The sequence below is a fragment of the Psittacula echo genome (assembly GCF_963264785.1).
Source record: "Psittacula echo genome assembly, chromosome: 19".
NCBI classification, from domain to species: Eukaryota; Metazoa; Chordata; class Aves; order Psittaciformes; family Psittacidae; genus Psittacula; species Psittacula echo.
In genome coordinates this window covers 2,526,818-2,548,505 of record NC_137755.1, presented here as the reverse complement: position 1 = coordinate 2,548,505, position 21,688 = coordinate 2,526,818, and the positions used below count along the sequence as shown (strand labels likewise).

At 53.3% G+C, this 21,688-nt stretch overlaps 1 protein-coding gene across 1 annotated transcript in view; it reads right to left on the bottom strand.

Moving 5' to 3' along the window:
• LOC308228478 (olfactory receptor 14A16-like) overlaps nt 1–15,582 on the bottom strand; it is a gene marked incomplete at both ends in the record, with an annotated part of 29,222 nt that extends 13,640 nt beyond the window's left edge. Inside the window, 2 exons of the mRNA XM_080631845.1 lie at nt 8,919–9,128; nt 14,612–15,582. Of these exons, the coding sequence (XP_080487971.1) occupies nt 8,919–9,128; nt 14,612–15,582 (1,181 nt within the window). The remainder of the gene's footprint in view (nt 1–8,918; nt 9,129–14,611) is intronic.
• Between the last annotated feature and the right edge of the window lie 6,106 nt (nt 15,583–21,688).

Sequence of the window (21,688 nt, the reverse complement as noted above, 5' to 3'; positions counted from 1 at the left end):
GTAGGAGTGGTTTGGGGTTATTTTTGAGGTGTTTCACAGGTGTTTCTGGGTGTTATGGAGGTGTTTTATGGTGGTCCACCAGAGCAGGTTGCTCCAAGCCCCTGTGTCCAACCTTGCTTTGAACATTGCCAGGGATGGGGCAGCCACAGCTTCTCTGGGCACCCTGTGCCAGTGTCCCACCACTGTCACAGGGAAGAATTCCTTCCTAATGTCTGATCTAAATCCCCCTCTTTCAGCTCAAAGCCATTTCCCCTTCTCCTGTCATTGCACACACTTGTAAAAAGCCCCTTTCCAGATTTCTTGTAGGCTGTGTTCAGAAATGGGCAGCTTGCTAAGATGTATCCCTGGAACCTTGTCTTCTCCAGGCTGAACATCCCCAGCTCTCTCAGCCTGTCTTCATCTGCAGGTGAAGTTGTCTGGACACAAGCTCCAACCCTCGGAGCATCTTCTTGCAGCCCTTCATAAGCCCGTCATTGTAAGATCTTAAAAAAAACCCTCTCCAGTTTTCTTGTAGGCCCTGTTTAGGTATGGGCTTAGTAAGGCCTCCCTGGAGCCTTCTCTGCTCCAGGCTGAACACTCCCAGCTCTCTCAGCCTGTCTTCATCAGAGATGTGCTCCAGCCCTCGGAGTTTTGTGACCCTTCATAAGCCCATCATTGTTGGATCATAAGAGAACAGAGGTTGGAAAGCACCCCAGGAGTTCTCAAGTCCAACCCATCAGGAGCAGGATCAGAGCAAATTGTACAAGGCTTGATTCAGTCCGAACTGGAAATCCCCAAAGCCAGAGACTGCACAGCCTCTCTGGGTGACCTGATGCAGCACTTGCCTGAGCCTATGGGAACAAGGTTTCCTTATGTCCTGGCTCAACCTCTCCTCTGTCACTATCCCCCATTGCCTTTTGTCCTCCCACCAGGCACCATGGTGAGGAGCCTGGCTCTGTATTCTCCATGTCCTTCTTGCCGGTACAGGCAGCCAGTCCCCAACAGCCTTCCCTTCCCAAGATCTCAGGTCCCCATCAGCCTTCCCTTCTCCGGGCTGGACAAGCCCAGCTCCCCCAGCCTCTCCCCACAGGCACCGTGCTCCAGTCCCTGCCTGTCCTCAGGGCCTACTGGTAAACCCACTCCTGCTTTCCAATAGCGTTCCTGAATTGGGGATCTGAAACCTGGATGGAGTATTCCAGAGCATCCCTTCCCTTGTTCTCCTGCCGTGCTCCTGGTCATACAGCCCGCCATGCTGCTGTCCTCCCTTGCTGCCAGGGCACATGCTGCCTCCTGTCCAGCTCCTGCCCACCCAGCCCTGTCCCATGGGCTGCTCCCAGCCAGGCAGCCCCAGCCTGGGCCATTGCAGGGGAGTCCCCTGCAGGGACCCCTGTGTCCCCTGCTCTCCTGCCCAGGACACCCTGAGAGCTCTGCAGCCCCCCCATGCCATCCCATCTCCCCACACCAGCACAACAGCCCCGGCCCTTGGGCTCCTCATGAGCTCTTCCTGCTCCAGGCACAGAGCAGCCATCCCAGAGCTGGAGCAGCCAGAAAGCTGATTTCATTCCCCTTCATTCCTGCCATGGGAGCACATAGCACAGAGAAGAAGTTGCTGCAGGATCATTTCTTTTACTCAAATACAGTGAGAGTCCCCGTTGGCACAACGTCTGTGGGTCAGACAAGGTGGGCAGATACTGAAGTAGCAGGGGATGAAAACTGACATGGCTTTGAAGATAGCAACATCACAAGTGGAAAAAAGAAAACAACTGTAAAGCAGCAAAGACAGACGTGGCCTGTCATGACATGCACTGGAAGCCCTTTCCAGGGTAAAGCAGGCAGTGTATGGCTGCTGAAACACATCCAGACACCAGCTTCCTCACAGCATCCCTGACTCCTGGTTCCTCAAGCTGCAGATGAGGGTGTTCACTGCTGGAGGCCCAACCCTGTACTGCACTGACACCACCAGATCAAGGGATGGGGAGGAGATGGTGGGGGGACAAATGCCAGTGCTGACAAGCAGGGAGAGCACAGCTAAGTGAGGGAGGCACATGGAAAAGGCTTTGTGTTGTCCCTGCTCAGAGGGGATCCTCAGCACAGCTATGAGAAGAGATGGCTCCTTAAGGGGAGAATTTCAAGCAGCTCCCAGAGCCTAAAGGGGCTACAAGAACCTGGAGAGAGGCTTTGGAACAGGGCCTGTAGGGACAGGACAAGGGGAATGGCTTTAACCTGCCAGAGGGGAGACTGAGATAAGCTCTTAGGCAGAAGCTCTTTCCTGTGAGGGTGGTGAGACAGTGGCACAGGGTGCCCAGAGAAGCTGTGGATTTTCAGAAACTGAGCACTTTAAGTTTATTAAATACGTCCTCATTACTCTGCTTCCCTCAGTTGATTGTAAGTGCTTGGCACAGATGGGCTGGCAGGACTGGGGCAGGGGGAGATGCCCAAAATGCTCAAGCGCAGCATTAGTCAGTGATCCAAAAGTGCTGGTGGGCTTAACTAGACAAAATCTACCCTCCAGAATACTCTCTACCTAAGGGTATGGGAACCCAGGTAGAAGCCGTCCTCAACCCCTTCGGTCAGGGGAAAGGGTGTGAGAAGCAGCAAACCGATACTGCATGTCCACAATTGGTAGATTATAGACACTGCCCCACACTGGGTGTTTTCTGGCAGTCCTGATGCAGGTGCAAAGGCAGTCCTGAACTATTTGGTGGCATCCAACAAAACAGCAGACTCATGATTCTCAGCTCTGGTGGAATCTCGCTTGTGAGATACAGTGACTGTGCTCGGGCAACCTCTGGGGGATAAAAGTCGGGGATGGGGAGGAGATGGAGGGGGGCCCAGATACTGCTGGGGTTTTGTCCTGGGTTCAGCAGTAGCAGTCATTTTTCTCCTTCTTAGTAGCTGGTGCAGTGCTGTAGTTTTGACTTTCAGCCTGGGAACTGCGCTGATAACACCCATGTTTTTAGTTGCTGCTCAGTAATGTTCACTCTGACCAAGGACTTTCTGAGTCTCATGCACTGCCAGGGAAGAGGGGAAGCCGGGAGGAAGCAGACACAGGACACCTGACCCAAACTAGCCAGAGAGGTATTCCATACCACAGCACGTCATGCACAGACTATAATCTGGGGGCAGTTACCTGGAAGGGTGTGATCACGGCTGGGGTCAGACTGGGTATTGGTCGGCGTGTGGTGAGCAGTTGTATTCTCTCTCCTTGTTATTATATATCATTATTATTATTGGTGGTAGCAGCAGTGGTTTGTTGTATACCTTAGTTACTGGACTGCTCTTATCTCAAGCCGTGGGAGTCACATTCTTTCGATTCTCATCCTCATCCCTCTGAGAGTGGGGGAAGGAAGGAGGGGAGTGAGCGAGCGGCTGCGTGGTTCTGGGTTGCCGGCTGGGCTTAAACCACAACAGGTTTCAATACCCCAGTGCTCCCGGTCCCTGCCACAGGCGCTCCTACTCATCCCCCGCACGACCTCCTTGGTCTTTTTGGGGGGACACCCCAAATTAGGCACCCCCTAATATGGGGCTGCCCCCCAGCTCCCTGACACCCGGGGAGTGGGGGCTGGAATGCCCCATGGAGTGTGGTTCGGGGGCAACAAGGAGTGTTTTGGTGCTGATGTCTTTCGGGGGGGGGGGGAGCAGCCTTTTGGGGCCCCTCCTGGACTTTGTGTCCCCTGGGCTCATTTGCGGTTGGAGGCCTCAGGGCTATGGGAAGGTGCAGGTCACTTTTGGGCTGCCCCAGGGCCCCCATTTGGGTTTCCTGCCAGCTCTTGTGTTGCTACAGGGAGATTTGGGGTACCCCAGAATTTAGGGGGGCACCACGATTGTTTTGGATGCTTCCAGGGCCCTTTGGGGGCAGCGTGGTTTTGTGATACCCCTTTATTGGGGTGCCTGTTTGGGGGGATCCACTGCCTCTGGCCCCGTGAATTCACTACTGAACCCAAAGCAAAGTTGGGGTCCCCCCAGTGGATTTGAGGTCCCAGAGCACCTTATGGGACCCCCGGGGGAGGTGCTGGGGGTCCCCCCTTTTAGGACACCCCATTTTAGCGGGTTTGTGCCACTGCGCTGAGCTGGGGGAGGGCTTTGGAGCTGCGGGCTTTGGGTTTGGGGAGATTTTGGAGGATCCCAGGGGGAATTTGGGGATTCAGAACTCCTTGAGGTGGCTCAGTTATTTGGGGGACTCCTTCTCCCCCAGAAATGGGAGTCCATCAATCCCAGGGCAGCCGAATCTCATTGGATGCCCTAGGGAGCCCCGTTCCCATCAATGGGAGGGATTGGGGGGGGTTGGAGGGATTTGGGGGTTCAAGGAACATTTGGGGGTTCGGGAGGATTCCCCATAACTCGCTGTAGGAAGCACATTATATTGGGGATCTCCCATGTGCCGAAAACAGGGGCTACCTGGGTCCCAGGGCACCCTGAGTCACTCTAGGGTGAGCAACGTTCCCTTAGGGTGAAGATGTGTTCAGGAGAAGAGTTTGGGTGTTCAGAGGGGATTTGGACATTCAGGGGGATCCCCTAAACTCCCTAGGGTGCTGCAGGGATTTGGGGAACATCCAGTGTCCCAAAACTAGGGTTCCATTTGTCCCAGTGTACCCTGACTCTTCAGTGCCCCTGTTTGCCCATGACAGTAAATGGGGGGGATTTGGGGTTCAGAAAGAAACTGGAGGTTTTGGGGGATGTGGAAGCTCGTGGCAATGTCCCCAAGCACTGCAGGGGGCAGAGTAATTTGGGGGACCAATGGAGCCCTCAAAGAGTAGCTACAGCCACCAGAGATCACCCCACAGATCATTGGGGAGGCGGGAACTGGAGATATGGGGGGATCCTGCCAGGTTTTGAGGGTGCAGATGGGGGATTTCCCCTTAATCTTTCCCGTGAAGGTGCTGGCGATGAGCTCATCCCTCTGCCCGGGGCAGGGAATGCAACCAAGGGGGGGCTCCTGGGAGCTGGGGTGACCCTTGCACTCCTGCAGGCTCTGACAAGGGAGAAGTTCTCCTGCCCTGACACCTTCTCAGCACCTCTGACACCAGCAGCTCCTGCACACAGAAGGCTCCTGCTTCGCCCCCAGCACCTCTGCAGGCAGAGCTCAGCTCCAAGCACATGAACAAGCCCAGCGCCTCCTCCTCACCCAGCCCCTGCTCCTACAGCTGCGATGGCACCAGCACATCTCCTGACAGCTTCTCCTCCCTTTAGAGCACGCACCCACCATGTGTTTCAAGCCAACACTAAAAGAGGATTGCAAAGTCAAAGAACCCGTACCTGGATGCGCAGGGCAGGCACGGGAGATGCAGCCTCCCGAGGGAGGGCTCTCCTCTGCACTGGTTCCTGCAGGGCTCTGGCTCCTTCAATAGCCCACGCTCAGCGTGGGGGCCCCGTCACAATGGGCGTCTCCACAGCAACCACCACGGCTTTGTGATGGCAGCAGCATCATGCCCATGGCACTGGGCACCCAGGGGTGCTCCAGGAGTGGCCATGGGGGGACCAGCCTCTGCCCTCTGCTGGCAGAGCCGCAGAGTCAGTCTCAGTAAGAGACAAACCTCCTGTCCCACAGCAGCCACGCTGGGCTCCCCTGCACCCCGCACGCTCACAGCATCCTTCATCCCGCAACCTCACAAGAAAGGGATGGCTCCATCCCACCAAGTGCTTCCTTTTACTTCAATCCGCGTGGAAAACAAACCAGATTCCTGCGTTCCCTACACTGTGCACTATTTACTGTGAGCACAAATCCCACCGACTCAACACGCGGTCCCACGGCCAGACACGACAGCGCAGAGGGGAAAATGCCCTCAGAATCAAAAGAAACACCGGAGATTAAATGGAACGTCAGGACAGGAAGAGAGAATGATTCTTTTAAATGAAGATTGAGGAGGAGGAGGGGAAGATTCAAATCCCTCCCCAGCAGAGCCCCTGGCTACAGTTAGGTTGGGGAATGAGAAGGTAAAATTCCTTCTAGAAACAGAAGCTACTTATTCTGTTATAAATACTTGTAAAGGGCAATCAAGCAAACAAAAAGCTTCAGGCATTGGTGCCACAGGTGGACAGGAACCCGGCCTTCCTTTACATTTCAGAAACTGGCAAACAGAGGTTGAGCCATCAAGTTCTTTGCATGTCTGAGTGCCCCATGCTGGTATTGGTAGAGATATATTGAGTAAATTCCATGCATCAATTAGGGTTAAAGGAAGAAATTTCAGGTCCATGTTCCTAATGAAAAAAAAAGCTATGGAGGCCTGAGTTTTTATGTTACAGAAACCAGGCACTGAGCCGGATATCCCCGAGGAAGTGGGTATATCCACAAGTATGGGCTGCTGGAGCTTCGGAACCATCACGAGATGCAGAAGAAGTAACTATTCCTCTGAAACCAAATATGACACCGCTAAGACAGAAACAGGATCTTATAAAACTGGAAGCAAGGAAAGGACTAGAGACTCTAATAGAAAAAATTGTCAAATGGGACAAAAATGGACCGTATTTGTACTTCACATGCTAACAACCATTCTGGAACAGAAAAGCAGTCACTGGCTTTCCCCGAGCAGGCTGTGCTTCTATGACAAGAGGAGGTAGACTTAAAGCAACTAACCTTTTGAGCCAGCACAACAGGTTTTGACAACAGATCCAGAAGCAGGAGAGCTGACTCACAACTGTTTACAGACCATAACATAACAGAGCTAAACCAAACATAATAGAGGCTAAAGCCCTGCATTCCTCCTCCCCCACCACATGAGCACAGAAAGCTGAGCTGATGGTGCTACTGAGAGTTCTGAAATCGTCAGAAAGTCAAAATTTGCTTTTAAGGCACATCAGTTTGATAACACTGCAGAGAATATTGGTAATCACGTTGCTGACAAAGCAGCCGAAGAAGCTGTGGGTGGGGAGCTTTCATTACTATTGCCTCATCAGTATCAGAGCTTGGATAATGAAGTTCCAAGTTATCAAACAGAGGATGGGAAATTACCTATTCTTAGGAGCCAAGAAGCATGATGGAGGATGGTGGGTTACACGCATGCCTCCTGCACACAGGAGGCTCCTGCTTTGTACCCAAGATGTGTTTCATGGTAACACTAAAACAGGCTTGCAAAGTCAAAGAACCCGTACCTGGATGCGCAGGGCAGGCACGGGAGATGCAGCCTCCCGAGGGAGGGCTCTCCTCTGCACTGGTTCCTGCAGGGCTCTGGCTCCTTCAATAGCCCACGCTCAGCGTGGGGGCCCCGTCACAATGGGCATCTCCACAGCGACCACCACGGCTTTGTGATGGCGGCAGCATCGTGCCCATGGCACTGGGCACCCAGCGGTGCTCCGGGAGTGGCCACAAGGGGACCAGCCTCTGCCCAGCCGGCTTGGAGAGGTCCGAGCACAGCATATAGCATATAGCAAGGCACAGCATATCATAGAACAGCAGAGCAGAGCATAGCTATGGAGATCCTACTGCCCTGATAGCTCATTATCTGCAAGTGAACTCACCCCCATCCCACAGTACTGATCATCTGGGCCCAGGTTCTAGGGAGACGCTGGCTCACGCAGTCGCCTGTGTCCCATCTGCCTTGTCAAACTGCCACCACAATCCGCAAGTGGCCCGTGCCCACTGCACCCAGAGACTGGGATGCAAAGCAGAGAATTACAAGGGTGTCCCAGTCACATGGGGAAACCCAAATGTGGTTTTACACAGGGATCTCACACCCTTCAAACGGTCACGTACCACACACTTGGACCGAGCACTAGCTTCCTCACTACCAATTACTAGTCCTAGGCAAACTCTGCCATGTGCTCATGCTACTTCTGCTGCAGTCCTGCTCTTGTCTATGGAGGCAGATGTCCCCGGAGCCAGTCCTGCAAGAGATACTGATTAATGGTGTGCGGGACAGTGGGAGGGTTTCAAAGACATGCTGGAGGGGCTGGGATTCTGCCATTATTTCTGCTGGGCTGCAATACCCCTTCTCCTTCACAGACAGCCCTAAGATACCCTAAAGAAAAGTCCTAGTTCCAGGGCTGGGCTGAAGCTCCCAGGAAAAATCCACTACCTCATCACATTAGAGTGTACATATAAATATATAGAGACACATGTATAAATAAAAGACCTATTAATACTTGAAAGACTGGCTGATCTAGCAGTTAGAGGGAAGAGAATTTTCATCACATGCCTTGTGGGTCCCATCAACCAGGGTCCCAAACGCCAGTGACAGAGTGACGAGAGGCAGCCAAGATGCCATCCCAGGGGGATCAGTCTCCTGAGAGGGGGGAGAATAAAACAACCCAAAAGTGAAACAGCCTGAAGCAAGCACTGATGTTCCCTCCCTCAGCTGGCAGATACACTGCCTTCCTGCAGTGTCATTTCTCTGATGAGAGACAGAGTTAAGGCTAAAAATCAACTTTTCTTAGAATCACAGAATCATTGCATTTGAAAAAACCCTTGAGAACATTGAGTTCAACCATTAACCTGTCCCTAACAAGTCCACACGCTGATCGTGACATCATCCCTGTGGGATACCCTGTCTGGATGGTCACCAACAAAGTATAAGGGCTCTCTCCAGATTTCTTGTAGGCCCTGTTTAGGTATGGGCTTAGTAAGGTCTCCCTGGAGCCTCCTCTTCTCCAGCCTGAACACCCACAGCTCAAATACAATGCCAGAGCCCCATTGAAACAAAGTCTGTGGGAAAGACAAGGTGCATGGATATTTAAGTAGTAGGCGATGAAAACTGACATGTCTTTGAAGACAGAAACATCACAAGTGGAAAAAAACCCAACTGTAAATCAGAAAAGAAAGACGTGGCCTGTCACGACCTACACTTGGAGCTCTTTGCAGAAGAAAGAAGGCAGTGTATGGCTGCTGAAACACATCCAGTCAGCAGCTAACTCAGAGCATTCTTGGGCTCCCTGGGGCAGTGGCAAGTCAACACATGAACCTGTGGGTAGCCAGGGTCTGGCGGTCGGAAGATATCGCACTGTACGGAAAGATAAGGCCCCTCTCCTGATAGCCAATAGCATTTAGTTTATGATGTAAGCGGACGGAGGTGACGTCACGTATCTCGGGTATATAATGCCATGTCACGTGCCAATAAACGCCATTTGCCGTCCACCACATTGGTGTCTGTGAGCTAATGGCCCAGTCGGCCAGGGGTGGGCCGTTGCACCGTTCCCGAACCAGGTCGCCACGCCCTCTAGAGGCAAGAGTCAGAGACCATGGGAAAGAAGAACTACAGCAGGCAATTAGGAGTGACCCGTCCCTGACTGGTACTTGGAAGATGTTGGAACTGGCAAGGAATAAGGATGTCGGAACTGGATAGAGGATGTTGATGAGAAAAATCAGATAGACCTTTCGCCCAAAGTCGTGAATGTAACCGCAAGGCAGACATAGATGTGCTTAGCTAATTGCTTGGAAGCATACAAATATCATGCAACCCTTGTAATAAACGATCCAGCTTGTACTGGGCTCCACGCCTCCCATCCTCACACCTTAGAGCTCATCCACCTTCAACCCCAGGCATGGACAGGGACACCTTCCACTAGAGCAGGTTGCTGCAAGGCCCTCTGTGCAACCAGGCTTTGAACACGACCAGCCATGGGGCACACACAGCTTCTCTGGGCACCCTGTGCTGTAGCGTACCAAAGATGAACTCCAGTTCTGGTGAAATCTGAAGACATTTATTTTGCATCTCACATCCCTTTTATAGTCTACTAAGTGCTAAGCAGTAACTTTGCACTCTGTTACTTCCTTATCATCCCGATTCAGGGAAACTACTAAGGGTTACAAATATTTACATTGTTTGGCCTGTTTCTGAGATACACACCTTTACTGCTTTACCTTGCAACCCGCCTGCTTTGTTTTGCTAACTGATCTTGGAACTTCATTGTTCTCTTGACTCTTCCCAAGGCTTAAGCCCCACCAGGGCAAAAGCACCTGGTGTTTTCTTTACTGTTCCCAAGCCCAAAGCTGGACCAGGGTGATAACACCTGGATCCATTTGATTAACTATTTCTATCCCGTCACCCACCCTGTGCCAGTGTCCCACCACCCTCACAGGGAAGAACTTCCAAGATCCCATGTCAGTCTCCCCTCTCTGTCAGGTTAAAGCCCTTCCCCTTGTCCCATCCCCACAGGCGCATGTTCACCACACCAGAAATGAGGCCAGATCCCAGGATCATCCCTTGGCAGCTGCAGCGCTCCGCTGCCGGCTCAGCCAGCACAACTCGCACACCGAGTCCAAAGCAGCCACTCTGGGGAAGTCACTTGAGGTGTTCTTGGCAACTCCTAAAGCACCCCAAGATCACCATCGCCACCCACCTCGTTCCATGCTCCTGTGTCCACAGGTGTCATTGACTCCGAGACACCAAGACAAGAACCACCAGAGGAGATGCTCTTGCCTCCTCCATGGGTAGCTTGTGTTCCGCGGTAGCTGTGGTCTCCCGGTACCTACACTGAAGGGTTCCGTGGGGTTCTGTGGCCTCACACACCTGAACACGGGGAGTTGCAGAATCAGCCACGACTGTGGTCCTCAGTCACCATAGTCATTGTGAATGCATGAGCTCTGGTTTGGTCCATGGGGTGCTCTGGAGGTGCTGCAGGCATTCTCTGGGATTTTCTAGGGGTATTCCCAGCATGCTCTGGGAGCGCACAGAGACACAGGGGCTTGGAGCAAGCTGCTCTAGTGGAAGCTGTCCCTGCCCATGGCAAGGGTTGGAGCTGGATGAACTTTAAGGTCCCTACCAGCCCAACCCAGTCTGGGATTCCATGATTCTCTGCTGTGCCAATGTCGGTCACTCTCCACTTGTCGTAGGTGGCCGTGACGCCCTGTTCCATTGCCCAGGTTGAGCTGTGACCCCTCGCATGCTCCATCTCCAGACCAAAGGCACTGAGGAAGAGCAGCCCATGAGGGACCTCCCCGAGCCGGCTGGGCAGAGGCTGGTCCCCCTGTGGCCACTACTGGAGCACCCCTGGGTGCCAGTGCCATGGGCACGATGCTGCCGCCATCACAAAGCCGTGGTGGTCGCTGTGGAGACGCCCATTGTGACGGGGCCCCCACACTGAGCGTGGGCTATTGAAGGAGCCAGAGCCCTGCAGGAACCAGTGCAGAGGAGAGCCCTCCCTCGGGAGGCTGCATCTCCCGTGCCTGCCCTGCGCATCCGGGTACGGGTTCTTTGACTTTGCAATCCTCTTTTAGTGTTGGCTTGAAACACATGGTGGGTGCGTGCTCTAAAGGGAGGAGAAGCTGTCAGGAGATGTGCTGGTGCCATCGCAGCTGTAGGAGCAGGGGCTGGGTGAGGAGGAGGCGCTGGGCTTGTTCATGTGCTTGGAGCTGAGCTCTGCCTGCAGAGGTGCTGGGGGCGAAGCAGGAGCCTTCTGTGTGCAGGAGCTGCTGGTGTCAGAGGTGCTGAGAAGGTGTCAGGGCAGGAGCAGCCCCTGGGCAGTGCAGCTGCTGGTGCTGTCCCTGGGAGCTCAGCACAAGGGGACCTGCCTGGCTCCGGCAAGGCCCGCGCAAGCCCCCCGGGCATTGCGGAAGGCGGCAGGGCCCTGGCAGGTTCCAGTGATCCCTGTGCCAGGCACTGCAGAAGTCACAGGAATTTCTAAAATGAAAAGTAAGAAAAAAAAAACCCCTCAAAATAACTTTTATCAGTTGCTCTTTGCAATCTTCCTGCACTCAGAATCCTTCGATGTGCTGTGCAATCTGCAAGGATTGACAAAACCCAAACGATTTAATGAGCCCCATGGTGTATTTGGGCTGAGTCCATGAACCTCAGGTGCTGAGAGGAGACTGAGGAAACCTCTCAGGAAGTCCAAGTCAGAAACAAAGCCCCAAGTCCCTTCAGCATTAATGGACCCCACTGAGGGCTGTTATTGACAGAGCCTCCCCAGGGACTCCTTAAAGCAAGTAATTGGAGGCTGTGACTACTGGGAGACAAAGGCAAAATGCAGGTGTCTCATGGTGAGAAACCCTTTGGTTTGTTTGATGAAGCAGAAAGGCCAAGCCCTGACCACAGCCCTTGGAGAAGAAGAGCCTGAAATCCTGAGAATGAAAGTTCTCCTCATAGGCCTTGATGAAAGAGGCAACTGCCATAGCCCAGGGCACAGAGACCTTTTGTTCTTTTGGGCCTTTCAGCCTTGCCAGAATCCTCACTCATCTCTGCTGCAGGCTGTCCTTCCCTGGCCCATGCCTGCACCTCTTTCCCTTCAGGCTCTTGACACCCATCTTGCTTTCCCACCTGGCTCTCACCTGGCATTTCTGTACCTTCAGTCACATCTCTGCACCCATCCCTGTCTGCTCCTTGAAACACAAAGCCATGGGCTGAGCCAGACTCCCTCTGGGTGACCTCTTGCACCACAACTCCACCTTTTGAGAGACATTTCTCTTTCCTGACTTTGAGTCTGAACCTTCCAAGCTGCACTTTGCAGAGGTTTCCTTCTCTTCCTGCTAGCAAGAAAACCTCCATCATCTCTGAAGCCACATTTCAAGTAGTTGTAGGCTGCTACTATAGTGTCAATTCAGCAGGTGGAGTGAATATCCCTCAGCAAGGCCATCTACAGGAGGCTTCTAGAGGAATGGGTGATGCCATCAGGATAGAGAACTAAGTACCATGGGAGAGCAGTGGGAAAAGGGAATGGTCTGGATTGAGAACTTCCTGGCAAGAGCCAGAAGGAAAGGTGGTGTCCTTGGGTGCAAGGTACCCCATGCTGTGGGGACAGGGCACCCCATCTGAGACAGCTTCCTGCCTGTAGCACCCTCTCTGCTGTGCACACCCCTCTCTCTGCCCACACTCACAAGTGTCTCACAGAAGCTTTGCACTTCCCCTGCAGCAGTGACCCCTCACTGCAGGAGGTTCCTGCATTCTGCAGGCTCAGGGATGGATCCTGCATTCCAGGCAAGTTTGGGCAGTGCAGGAGAGGCAGACAGGAAGGTTGGCTCATGGGGCATGAGGAGCAGTGTTCAGGCACCCCCAGCAGTGGGCATTCCCCATGTGCCACGCTGAGGCATGTTCCCATGAGGGAAACTTCTCAGACAGCCTCTGGTTTGTCCAGGCTCTGCAGCCACACTCCAGGAACACCTCCTCCTCCTCCACCTACAGACATCAACTGCTCTCCATTGCTGGGCTCCGTCCTGCTTGTAAGGATTGGTTAAAGCCCTGAACCATCACCTTGCTTCTTGCTGACTTCCCTCCACCCTCCCTCACCTCCCTGCACACTGCTCATTGCCACCAGTAACTCCCTGAAGAGTTAAGGAGCTCTCCAGGCTTTCCTCAGGGGGTGACCATGTTTCTCCATTGACCATTGATGGATCCATGGAGTGCCAGGTGTGAGGTTCCTGCAGAGGCAGAGCTGCCCCTGGGCAGAGCCCTGCTGCCGGGAGGGGTGTGCAGGGCAGAGCTGAGCACACAGCCCATGGGATGGGCTCTGGGAGCACTGAGAGGGAGCAGAGCTGGGCCCAGAGCAGCAGCTCCTGGCAGGGACAGCTCCAGGCAGCAGAGACATGGGCAGGGAGTGGGGGGAAAGTGCAGCCCAGGCCTGGGGAGGGTGCGTTCAGGCAGCTCTCTTGGTGTCTGGCACTGGAGGTGGCTGCTGGCCATGCTCTGCTGGGCACAGTCCTTTGCTTCTCCCCATGAGAGCTCCGTGATCTGCCCTTTGAAACCGTGCTGCCCTGCTCTCAGCACAGGACAGGTGTTTGTGGGGGTTCTTCAGATCAATTTGTCTGTGAAGGCATCTTACAGACACTGCAAGTGAAAGCAGAGGGCAAATGGGAAAGGACTGATGGACACTGCAGCTCTCCTGACTCTGCACTAAGTTATGAAGAGCTGAGAACTTCTCCCTGTTTCAATACTCTTCTGATTTTCAGTCATAAAGAGAATGTTTTATACCCAAAAAAACAACTCAGCAGTGTTATGCTAGTAAATAAATAACACAGTTAGAGGTTTTGACGTCCAGCTCCCCCAGCCTCTCCCCACAGGCACGTGCTCCAGTCCCTGCCTGACCTGAGGGCCCGTTGCTAAACCCACTCCTGCTTACCAATGGCGTTCCTGAATTGGGGATCTGAAAGATGGATGGAGTATTCCAGAGCATCCCTTCCCTTGTTCTCCTGCCGTGCTCCTGGTCATACAGCCCGCCATGCTGCTGTCCTCCCTTGCTGCCAGGGCACACGCTGCCTCCTGTCCAGCTCCTGCCCACCCAGCCCTTTCCCATGGGCTGCTCCCAGCCAGGCAGCCCCAGCCTGGGCCATTGCAGGGGAGTCCCCTGCAGGGACCCCTGTGTCCCCTGCTCTCCTGCCCAGGACACCCTGAGAGCTCTGCAGCCCCCCCATGCCATCCCATCTCCCCACACCAGCACAACAGCCCCGGCCCTTGGGCTCCTCAAGAGCTCTTCCTGCTCCAGGCACAGAGCAGCCATGCCAGAGCTGGAGCAGCCAGAAAGCTGATTTCATTCCCCTTCATTCCTGCCATGTAAGGACATAGCACACAGAGAAGAAGTTGCTGCAGGATCATTTATTTCCCATAAATACAATGACAGATCCTCACTGACACGAAGTCTGTGGGTCACATCCGACAGTGGCTACTTAAGCAGGAGGGTGATAACTGACATTTTTATGAAAACAAAGTCATCATAAATTGAACAGGAAAACAATCGTAAAGCAGGAAAGACAGACGTGGCCTGTCTTTACCTACACTTGGAACCCTTTGCAGGGTAAAGCAGGCAGTGTATGGGTGCTGAAACACATCCAGTCAGCAGCTTCCTCACAGCATCCTTGAGCTCCTGAATCCGCAGGCTGTAGATGAGGGGGTTCACTGCTGGAGGCACCACCGAGTACAGCACTGATGCCACCAGATCCAGGGATGGGGAGGAGATGGAGGGGGGCTTCAGGTAGGCAAATGCTGAAGTGCTGACAAGCAGGGAGAGCACGGCCAGGTGAGGGAGGCACATGGAAAAGGCTTTGTGGCGTCCCTGCTCAGAGGGGATCCTCAGCACAGCCCTGAAGATCTGTACGTAGGACCCCACAATGAACACAAAACAGCCAAGTTCCAAGCAGAAACCAAGCACAACAAGTCCAACTTCCCTGACGTAGGAATGTGAGCAGGAGAGCTTGAGGATCTGGGGGATTTCACAGAAGAACTGCTCCACAGCATTGCCTCGGCAGAGGGGCAGTGAAAATGTATTGGCTGTGTGCAGCAGAGCATAGAGAAACCCAGCGCCCCAGGCAGCTGCTGCCATGTGGACACAAGCTCTGCTGCCCAGGAGGCTCCCGTAGTGCAGGGGCTTGCAGATGGCCACGTAGCGGTCGTAGGACATGGTGGTGAGGAGAAAATACTCTGCTGACATGAAAAAGAGAAAGAAAAAGATCTGTGCAGCACAACCTGTGTAGGAGATGACCCTGGTGTCCCACAGGGAATTGGCCATGGATTTGGGGACAGTGGTGGAGATGCAGGCCAGGTCCAGCAGGGAGAGGTTGAGGAGGAAGAAGTACATGGGGGTGTGGAGGTGCTGGTCGCAGGCTGTGCTGGTGATGATGAGGCCGTTGCCCAGGAGCGCAGCCAGGAAGATGCCCAGGAAGAGCCAGAAGTGCCAGAGCTGCAGCTCCCGCCTCGCTGCGAATGGCAGGAGGAGGAAGTGGGTGATGGAGCTGCCGTTGGACATCTGCTGCCTCTGGGCATGGGGCACTGTCACAGGAGAAAAAGGCAGTGACAGGTTAGGACAGGAGGGATGTCAGATACAGAAGTTCAATTTACACACTCACGACTCTGAACACTTTCGGTCTGCATAGGAGAGGCTCAGCGTGACTTGGTCATGATTGTCTCTGACATTGGTTGGTTTGTTTGCTTTTCCCAGTGTCACAGCTGACAAGTGACATTTTAGGGATAAATTTGCTAAGAAGTATTTTGAAGGCAACTGTGAAGAGTCTGAGCACTGGGCAGAAAAAAGGGCTCAATTGTCTGTGGGTTTGTGCCTACTCAAATTGCTGCAGAGTCCATCAGTCTGGTTCTCAGCTGCCCTGCACTTTCTAGAGGGACAGTCAGCTCCTTGCCCAGCAGAGCATGGCCAGCAGCCACCTCCAGTGCCAGGCACCAAGAGAGCTGCCTGAACGCACCCTCCCCAGGCCTGGGCTGCACTTTCCCCCCACTCCCTGCCCATGTCTCTGCTGCCTGGAGCTGTCCCTGCCAGGAGCTGCTGCTCTGGGCCCAGCTCTGCTCCCTCTCAGTGCTCCCAGAGCCCATCCCATGGGCTGTGTGCTCAGCAATGCCCTGCACACCCCTCCCGGCAGCAGGGCTCTGCCCAGGGGCAGCTCTGCCTCTGCAGGGGCTCAGCAGCAGCTCACACAAGTCCTGACAAGACTCTCGGTGCCTTCTCCAAAGCAGAGAAGGAAATTCCCAGCTCCCACTGCCCAACCTGCCCACCAAGAGTGGAAAACATCAGAGCTCAGGATCCTTCCCTATCAGGCAATCGCTGCCTCAGTGTCTTTCAGAAGGACCCTCTGCAAACGTGCTCAGAGTGATGTGGAGCTGTGAGCAGCCCTGACCCACACAGCACCCTCTCCAGTGCACAAGAACACTTCTACTGCCCTGCCAGGGGTTGTTGCTTACCTCCAGCGCCTCTCCCCCAGCGCCGTGGGGAGCTCCCGGGCAGGCTGAGTGCTGACCCTGGCAGGCAGCAGAGTCCCTGCCCCTGCACACAGCCCCTGGGCTGCAGGCACCCTGCTCGCAAGGACAGCGCTGGACACCCCTGCCTGCACACCCACATTCACAGCCTGCAGCCAGCCCCGGGACAAGGGACCTGCCTTGTCCTGTCCCTCGCATGGTGCAGAGGGAAGCCCTGCTCTGCAGCACATCCTGCTCCTTATCTACACAGAGAAACCAAGAGAGTCCTCCTGACAGATCCCATGGACTGTCCGAGGCAGCAGCTTGAGCAGATCCCTCCAGGAACTGCAGCTGCATTGCCCTGCACCCAGAGCCTTACCATGCACAGGGCTGGGAAGGTTTCTCCTGCAGGGAGCTCTCAGCATCCTCCACTGCCAAGTGCCTTTAAGCTCTCTGAGGCTCACAGGTCTCCCCTTGGTCCCAGCTCATCAGGAGAGGCCCAGCCCAAGGTGGCTCTGCCTCTGCCCCCCTGGGCTTCCTCCAGGGCTCCCTGGAGCTCTAGAGGAACCCCATGGTTAACAGCCTGAAGCAAGCACTGATGTTCCCTCCCTCAGCTGGCAGACACACTGCCTGCCTGCAGTGTCATTGCTCTGCTGAGAGATGGAGTTTGGTGTAAACAAAGTTTCTCACAATTACAGAATCATTTAGATTCAAAAACACCCTCAACATCAACTCTTAACTCTATTAACCAAGCACTGTCAAGTTCACCACTGACCCATGTCAACAAGTGCCACATCTCCATGTCTTTTAAAGGCCTCCAGGAATGGTGACACAACCACTTCTGTGGGCAGCCTGTTTCTTTTCCCATCATTAGGACAGCCAGACAAAGACAGGCTGGGATCTCCTTTACCCTTGCTGATGGAGTGGATTCCCCCTGGTTAGCTGAGGCATGTCCTCCTCAGTCTGTAGGCCTGGGACTGGAAGGGGACTCAGCTCCCTCCCATGAACACCACAAACCCACAGGAGGTAGGATTCCTCCTGCCTCTGGTCAGGTCTTCCTTGAAAAGGCACCTACATGAGGGAGCTCTTTGTCTCAGCATTAACATTGACTGGGGCCAGGAGTGAGGTGTCTGGGTGCAAATCTCTGGTGACATTTGGCATTACAGGGCTGGTCAAAGTTACATGCAAGTTATAGAGACAGGCCAAAGATACGTGCAGGCTGATATAGAGACAAGACAATAGCGTTGGGAATATTCTTGTAAGCTCTCAGAGGCATCAGGCATCAGTTGCTATCAGTGATGCCAGGTCTGTCCTTTCTGCCACCCTTTAGCTGCAGGCATTGAGTGAACACAAAGTACATCACTGCAGGGTCTTTACTCACTCCCTTGATGATTCAGCTAAGGAACAGCCCAAGCATTTTAACTGTGTGCTTGGCTACCTCTGGCTTTCAGAGACAGCATCCTTTATGCACAGCGATGGGTCATAGCAAATCTCAGACAAGCTCAAACAGGAATTGAAGAGCACCAGGATGAGATGCTCCTACTTCAGGAACAGTTAAAGAAGAAACAAGGTAACACAGGACCACCACTAAATAAAGCAAGAGTACATGCGGGTAGATCTCAGATAGCCTATCTCCTCTTTGCCTCAGTTACCACCAGCAAGATCTCTCAGGACTGTGTGCTTTGAGAAAGGACCCTGGATGGGAAAGGGGAGCAACCAGCACTGGATGGGGATCAAGTCAGGGGTTAGGGTCTTTGCAGACTACACCCTTACCAGTCCATGAGACCAAAGGGGCAGCATCCAAGGTGCTGAGAGAATGTTTTTCACCCGGACCTCCTGGTCTGTTGCTGTCCCAGGAAAAAATGCACTGGACTCTGTGAGGCATCATTTAAAATGCTGTTCCCTAGATCTAGCTCTGTAAGGAGAGAATTGTACAGGTAGTCTCATGTCCCTTTGATGGCTGGAAGCCCAAGAGATGTAGCATGGAGACAAGAAAGATGAGGAGGGTGGATGCCCCCTGCATGAAGGGGAAACTTGGATTTCTGGAGGTCCTCTGTGTGACAGGGAACAGGTTGGGTTGCCTTTTGTGACTGAGGATCAGAGGAGTGGATAAGAGGGACATTGTGCTCCCAGTTACAAACTACTTGCTCAGGGAGGGGAAACAGAAAAGGAATTTTGTCAGCACCTGAGGAAGCCTCCAGGCTAATGAGCAGGTACCTTGCAAGTAATTGCCCTGGCATTCCCTGGCCATGCAAAGCAACTGGGTGCAACAGTGTGGAGGGTCTTGGCACAACCGGTTAACACAGGTGCAGGGCAGGCCAGCAAGGGTGATGCTGCCCTGGAAAAGCTGCTCAGGATGTGACCATCAGTGTCAGCCTTGGCTGTCATGAGCATGCAATAGTGGGGACTCAGATGCTAAAGGGCATGAGGAAGGGCAGCAGCAGAGAACAGACTCTGGACTCACTTGGGGACAATTCCAGGAGTTTCCATGGGAAGCGGCTCTGATGGTGAAGGAGCATGAGCAAGTCTGATAAGGATCCCTGAGCCTGGAATACCTGGAGGGCTTTCAAGGTCCTCCAGGGCTTTTGCCACCTTTCTGAATGCCGGTCAGGCTCCTGAGGGCTTTAGCACAGTTGCAGAGCACCGGCGCATTCTGGAATGGCCGCTGTTATTCCGCAGCCTTGCCAGAGCCTGCTGAGGCCTCTGCCTCCATCTAGAATGCTTGAGGAGATTCTGCAGGGTTGGTGCAGACTGCCAGGGCCCTGCCATGTTCTGCAGTGTTGGGTGTCCTTCCAAGCGTGCTGGTGGAAGCACTTCCATGGGCATTGCTGGAACCCCCCAGTTTCCCAGCAGGGCCTTTGCCGCCTTCCAGCAGCCCCAATGTGCTGCCGCGGTGCCGTGGTTTAAGTCCAGTCAGTAATTCAGAACCACGTAGTTGCTCGCTCACTCCCCCTCCCAGAGGGATGGGAAGGAGAATTGAAAAAATGTAACTCCCACGGGTTGAGATAAGAACAGTCCAGTACCTAAGGAATAACACAAACCACCGCCGCTACCACCAGTAATAATAATAGAATCATAGAATCATAGAATAGTTAGAGACAAGGATGTCATGTCGGACAGTGTCGAACGCTTTGCACAAGTCCAGGTAGATGACATCAACTGCTCTACCCCTGTCCATCAGTTCCATAGCTCCATCATAGAAGGCCACCACATTGTTCAGGCAGGATTTCCCCTTAGTGAAGCCATGCTGGCTGTCACCAACCACCTCCTTCTTTTTCATGTGCCTTAGCATGCCTTGCAGGAGAATCTGCTCCAAGATTTTGCCAGGCACAGAGGTGAGACTGACTGCTCTGTAATTCCCTGGGTCACCCATTTTCCCCTTCTTGAAAATGGGGGTTATATTTCCCTTTTCCCAGTCACTGGGATCTTCGCCTGACTGCCATGTTCTTTCAAATAGACAAGTGGCTTAGCAACTTCATTTGCTGGCTCCTTCAAGACCCACAGATGGATTTCATCAGGTCCCATGGACTTGTGCACGTTCAGGTTCTTAAGATGGTTTCGAAACAGATCCTCTTCTTTAGTGGGCCCGAGGTCTTCATTCTCACAGTCCCTGCGTCTGCCTTCCAAGACTTGGGTGATGTGGTCAGAGCATTTGCCAGTGAAGACTGAGGCAAAGAAGTCATTAAGAACCTCAGCCTTCTCCAAATCCAGGGTAGCCAGTTCTCCTGATAGCTTCCAGAGGGGGCCTACGTTGTCCCTAGTCTGTCTTTCATTTTCTATGTACCTATAGAAACCCTTCCTGCTATCTTTCACATCCCTAGCCATGTTTAATTCTAACAGGACCTTAGCTTTCCTAACCTGGTCCCTGGCTTCCCGGACAAAATCCCTGTATTCTTCCCAGGCTGCCTGTCCTTGCTTCCACCTTTTATAAGCCTCTTTTTTCCCTTCGAAATTTCATCAGCAGCTCCTTTTCCATCCAAGGATGTCTCCTGGCCTTTCTGCTGCACTTCCTTCTAGTTGGGATGCAGCACTCCTGAGCTTGGAGCAGGTGACACTTGAATATCAACCAACAGCTTTGGGCCCCCCTGCCCTCTAGGGCTGTGTCCCATGGAACCTTACTAAGCAGGTTCCTGAAGAGGCCAAAGTCTGCTCTCTTGAAGTCCAGGGCACTGAGCTCGCTGCACGCTCTTCTCACTGTCCTGAGGATATCAAATTCGACCATCTCATGATCGCTGCAACCAAGGCTGCTCTGGAGTGTCACATTTCTAACCAGCCCTTCCCTGCTGGTGAGCACGAGGTCAAGCATGGCACCTCTCCTTTTTGGCTCCTCTATCACTTGCAGAAGGAAGTTGTCTTCCACACAATTGAGGAACCTCCTGGATTGCTTGTGCTGGGCCGTACCATTGCTCCAACAGATGTCAGGGTGGTTGAAGTCCCCCATGAGAACAAGGGACTGTGAGCGTGAGTCTGTTCCTATCTGTCTGTAGAGTGCTTCATCCAGAGAGTCCTCTTGATCAGGCGGTCTGTAGCAGATGCACACAGTAATGTCTCCCATCGCTGTTCTCCCTTTAACCCTGACCCATAAACTCTCTGTTGTGTTGCCTTCGCGTAGGCTTAGCGACCTGGTTCAGGAACGTCACGGCGACCAGCCCTGGGCCGCTCGGGCCATAAGCTCACTAACACCAATGTGGTGGACGGCAAATGGCGTTTATTGCTTGATGGCACGGTGTTATATAGCTTTGGTTTACAACGTCACATCCGTCTGCTAACATCATAAATCAAGTGCAATTGGCTACTAGGAGAGGGGCCCTATCTTTCCATACAGCGCGATATCTTCTGACCGTCAGACCCTGGCTACCCACATTTCCCCCCTCCCTATGCATAATTATATAACCTAAACAATAAGCTTAAAAAACACTAAGAACACAATACCCAAAAGGGATCTTATTTAGATTGCACACCTTAAAATAAGTCTACGCTATAAAGCACACTCCCGAGTAAAGACAGAAGGCACATTAGGTAGTAGATAATGAAGAGGTATACTGAAAGAACGAGGTAGAGTTAGAGGTAACTAAAAAGACAAGATCTCTGTGAGGTGATAAAGTTGAACTTGAACCTATATGCTCTGGGAAGACCGTCAGTAAAGTAGCTCCGAGAGGCATCACTGC